Below are 4150 nucleotides of genomic sequence, written 5' to 3'. Positions count from 1 at the left end.
CCAATCACATAATCAGTTGAGTACTAATAAGGAAATACATATGACAAAGTTAATCAAGACTAGGGAAAAAATAAACCCTGAAAGGACTAGAGGGAACAGTGTCTGTAGTTCAGACAGGGCTGTGAAAAATGCCTTCACCTGATAGCCAGAGGGGAAAACTCATAAACCAGTGGGAATTGATTAGACTAGGAGAATTGTCTTTCCTAAAGAGAGGGAAGGGCATAATTTAACCCTAGAACTGTAGAAGAAATGTAGCTTTGATCCCACCAACAAAGTTTAAAGACTAAACCCAATGGATCAACATGTTTCCAGGTAACCTGGTTATTTCATCATAAAAAAGCACCTGGTACTACAGGACAAACTTTTTAAAAACTGAAAAAGGGTGAAATAAAATGTCAAAGAACTGTTTTGAACATGTGCTGTTGCTATCATCACAGCTTAAAAAAAAAAAAAAGAATCAATTGCCTTCACATCTAAATCTCAAATACACCAATTAGAAGATATAATAGAAAAAGTCCATTTACAATACTATCTAAGACTGACAAGAAACATAAACCATCAGGGTATAATTTTAATACAGTCTCAAAAGTAGATTTAATAAATGGAAAAATATTATATGCTAATGAATACAGTATCATAAAAAATATCAGTTCTCTCACTCATGATACAGTTATAAGGTAAACCATATTTGAATACAAAACGCATCTTTTTTTTAAATTTAGTTTTCTTTTCCTGGAACTAGACAAGTTGATTCTAAAGTACACATGGAAAAAGTAATAAGCAAGAATAGCCAAGAGACTCCTGGGGAAAAAGACAAACAGTAGAGGAGTCTTAATCTCTGAAGTATTAAAACATATTACTCAGCCTTTATATTCAAGACAAGATAGCATAAAAAGACACAAGATCAAGAAAGCAAGATACAGTGAAGTAAGAAAAATCTAGAATTAGAACTAAATGCATATAAAATTTAGTCTATGATAAAAATGGTAAACCAATGGTGGGAAGTTGACAAATCACTAAGGAAATGATGGACATTTAAATAAATGAACTTAAGGCAACTGAAGAACTATTTGGAGAATAAAATATAAAATTAGATCAATACCTCAGACCATCACTTGTTTGAAAAGGAAAATATTTTTTAAAATGATAGGCCTGAAAGAACACAGATGTATTACTTTGTAACCAAGGAGCACAGAAATCTAATTATGAAGAAAAATCCAAAAGCAATAAATGGAAGAGTTATAAAGTCCACTTTGTGAAATCGGAACACTTCTGTTTAAAATCATAATCAAAGTCAGTAGGCAAACAACAAATTGTAAGGAAATCACACACATATGTATATGTATATATATTTTCAAAAACTGAAACCAAAGCTTTCCCTGCTGATAGTGCTCTCGCAAACATAGTGAACATTCCTAAAACCCACCGAACCTTCTGTAGGGAGTGTGGCAAGCATCAACCCCACAAAGTAACACAGTACAAGAAGGACAAGGATTCTCTGTTTGTGCAGGGAAAGCGGTGTTATGACAGGAAGCAGAGTGGCTATGGTGGGCACATTAAGCCAGTTTTCTTCAAAAAGGCTAAAACTACAAAGAAGATTGTGCTGAGACTTGAGTGTGTTGAGCCCAAATGCAGATCCAAGAGAATGTTTGCTATTAAGAGATGCAAGCATTTTGAACTGGGAGGAGATAAAAAGAGAAAGGGTCAAGTGATCCAGTTCTAAGCTTCATATTTTGTTTTATTGTGACAATGAAAACTTGAGGACATGTTCACTTAAAAAACACACACCCAGAAACAACAACAACAAAAACACAAAAATTGAAACCAAAACTGAGAGAAAATTGCCAACGATATGGACAGTTTTCAAGAGGAAGTGGAAAAGACTCTTAAGAAGATAAAAATACACCCAGAAATCAGCCCGAACCAATATGCTCAATTAATATTTGACAAAGGAGGCAAGAACATACAATGGAGCCAAGATAGTCTCTTCAATAAATGGTGTTGGGAAAATTGGACAGATATATGCAAGAAAATGAAACTAGACCACCAACTTACACCATACACAAAAATAAACTCAAAATGGATAAAGGACTTAAATGTACGACAGGAAACCATAAAAATTCTAGAAGAATCCAAAGGCAACAAAATCTCAGACATATGCCAAAGCAATTTCTTCACTGATACAGCTCCTAGGGCACTTGAAACTAAAGAGAAAATGAACAAATGGGACTACATCAAAATAAAAAGCTTCTGCACAGCAAAAGAAACCATCAACAAAACAACAAGAAAACCCACTGCGTGGGAAAACATATTTGCCAACGTCATATCTGATAAGGGCCTAATCTCCAAAATTTATAGGGAACTCATACAACTTAACAAAAAGAAGATAAACAATCCAATCAAAAAATGGGCAAAGGATCTAAATAGACACCTTTCAAAAGAGGACATTCAGAAAGCCAAGAGACATATGAAAACATGCTCAAAGTCACTAATCATCCGAGAGATGCAAATCAAAACAACAATGAGGTACCATCTCACACCTGTCAGAATGGCTATCATCAACAAATCAACAAACGACAAGTGCTGGAGAGGATGTGGAGAAAAAGGAACACTTGTGCACTGCTGGTGGGAATGCAGACTGGTGCAGCCACTATGGAAGACAGTATGGAGTTTCCTCAAAAAACTGGAAATGGAACTCCCATTTGACCCTGTGATCCCACTTCTAGGAATATATCCCAAGAAACCAGAAACACCAATCAGAAAGGATATATGCACCCATATGTTCATAGCAGCACAATTCACCATAGCTAAGATCTGGAAACAGCCTAAGTGCCCATCAGTAGATGAATGGATTAGAAAACTGTGGTACATCTACACGATGGAATACTATGCTGCTGTAAAAAAGAAGGAACTCTTACCATTTGCAACAGCATGGATGGAACTGGAGAGCATTATGCTAAGTGAAATAAGCCAGTCAATGAAGGAAAAATACCACATGATCTCACACATTCATGGATAATAGAGACCATTATAAACTTTTGGGGGTAAAAGATCAACCGAAGGACTTGTATGCATGCATATAAGCATAACCAATGGACATAAGACACTGGGGGGTAGGGGGGGCCAGAGGATTGTCAAGGGCGGGGAAGAAAAAAAAAGGACACATATGTAATACCCTTTGTAATACTTTAAGCAATAAAAAAAAAAACTTAAAAAAAAGAAGATAAAAATACATTCAGTCTCACTAAGAATAAATTAAAGCAAAAGTTGTATTATTTCTCACCTATATGATTGGCAAAACTCCAAAGCGTGACAATGTACCCTGTTGATGAGACTGAAAAACACAAAAGGTGTCAGATGATCACTTCTGGGAATGTAAAATAGCATGACTTCTGAAGAGGGTAATTTGGCCATTTCAAACAACATTAAAGATACACTTATTAGTTGATCTTCCTGGAGTATAATCTGAAAACATATAACATTATGAGGTAACATATGCATGCATTTATTTATGAAAATGTTACTTATTACATCAATGGATAAGAGAATCAACTATGACTATTGGCCTAAAAGCCAGGCGGCTAAAATCATGGAAAATCACTCACCTGTCCTGTTGAATGAAGCACAGAACAAATGGAGAACTAGACAGGCTTGCAGTCCCTGATTCTAAGTCCCAAATCCCAGGCCTGTCTGCCCTGATATAAAAGGAATAACAATTATATTAATGGACTAGAGGCCTGGTGCACAAAATTCGTGCACAGGTAGGGTCCCTAGGCCTGGCCGGCAATCAGGACCGATCTGTGGGGCAACTGGCGGGGCAATCAGGGGGCCCCCACTGGCACCCACCTTGGCTGACCTGGGGCCTGTGGGCTGGGGGCACTCCTGCATTGAGCATCTGCCCCTTGGTGGTCAGTGTGCATCATAGTGACCAGTAGTTCCACCTGTCATTCCGCAGTTTGGTCGATTTGCATATTAGGCTTTTATTATATAGGATTCTTCCATACAGTTCCAAATGATTCAATTACACAGTTACCTTTTTAAATATGCAGACATATTGGTACCTGACCTTTTCCTTCCTTCCAGATCCTCCTCTTTTCATTCCTACATTTCACTATGTAGAAGGCTGACTCTGCCTCTTCTAAGTGTGTCT

At 37.0% G+C, this 4150-nt stretch overlaps 1 protein-coding gene across 1 annotated transcript; it reads left to right on the top strand.

Moving 5' to 3' along the window:
• The first annotated feature begins 292 nt into the window (after positions 1–292).
• Positions 293–1737, top strand: LOC106726526 (60S ribosomal protein L36a-like). Its single transcript, XM_014541737.1, has 2 exons — positions 293–312; positions 1390–1737. The coding sequence occupies exons 1-2, from the start codon at positions 293–295 to the stop codon at positions 1721–1723; spliced, it is 354 nt and encodes a 117-aa protein (XP_014397223.1). The 3' UTR covers positions 1724–1737.
• Positions 1738–4150: the final 2413 nt, after the last annotated feature.

Source organism: Myotis brandtii, unplaced genomic scaffold, assembly GCF_000412655.1.
Source record: "Myotis brandtii unplaced genomic scaffold, ASM41265v1 scaffold1071, whole genome shotgun sequence".
Classification (NCBI taxonomy): Eukaryota; Metazoa; Chordata; class Mammalia; order Chiroptera; family Vespertilionidae; genus Myotis; species Myotis brandtii.
Note: the sequence above shows the minus strand (reverse complement) of the source record. Positions and strands in the feature narration are given on the sequence as shown.

Excerpts from the sequence above, each read along its gene's own strand:
- LOC106726526 (XM_014541737.1), top strand. The coding sequence starts at position 293 with ATGGATCAACATGTTTCCAG. Across the intron at positions 313-1,389 it reads ATGGATCAACATGTTTCCAG|TGCTCTCGCAAACATAGTGA; the intron begins GTAACCTGGTTA and ends CCCTGCTGATAG.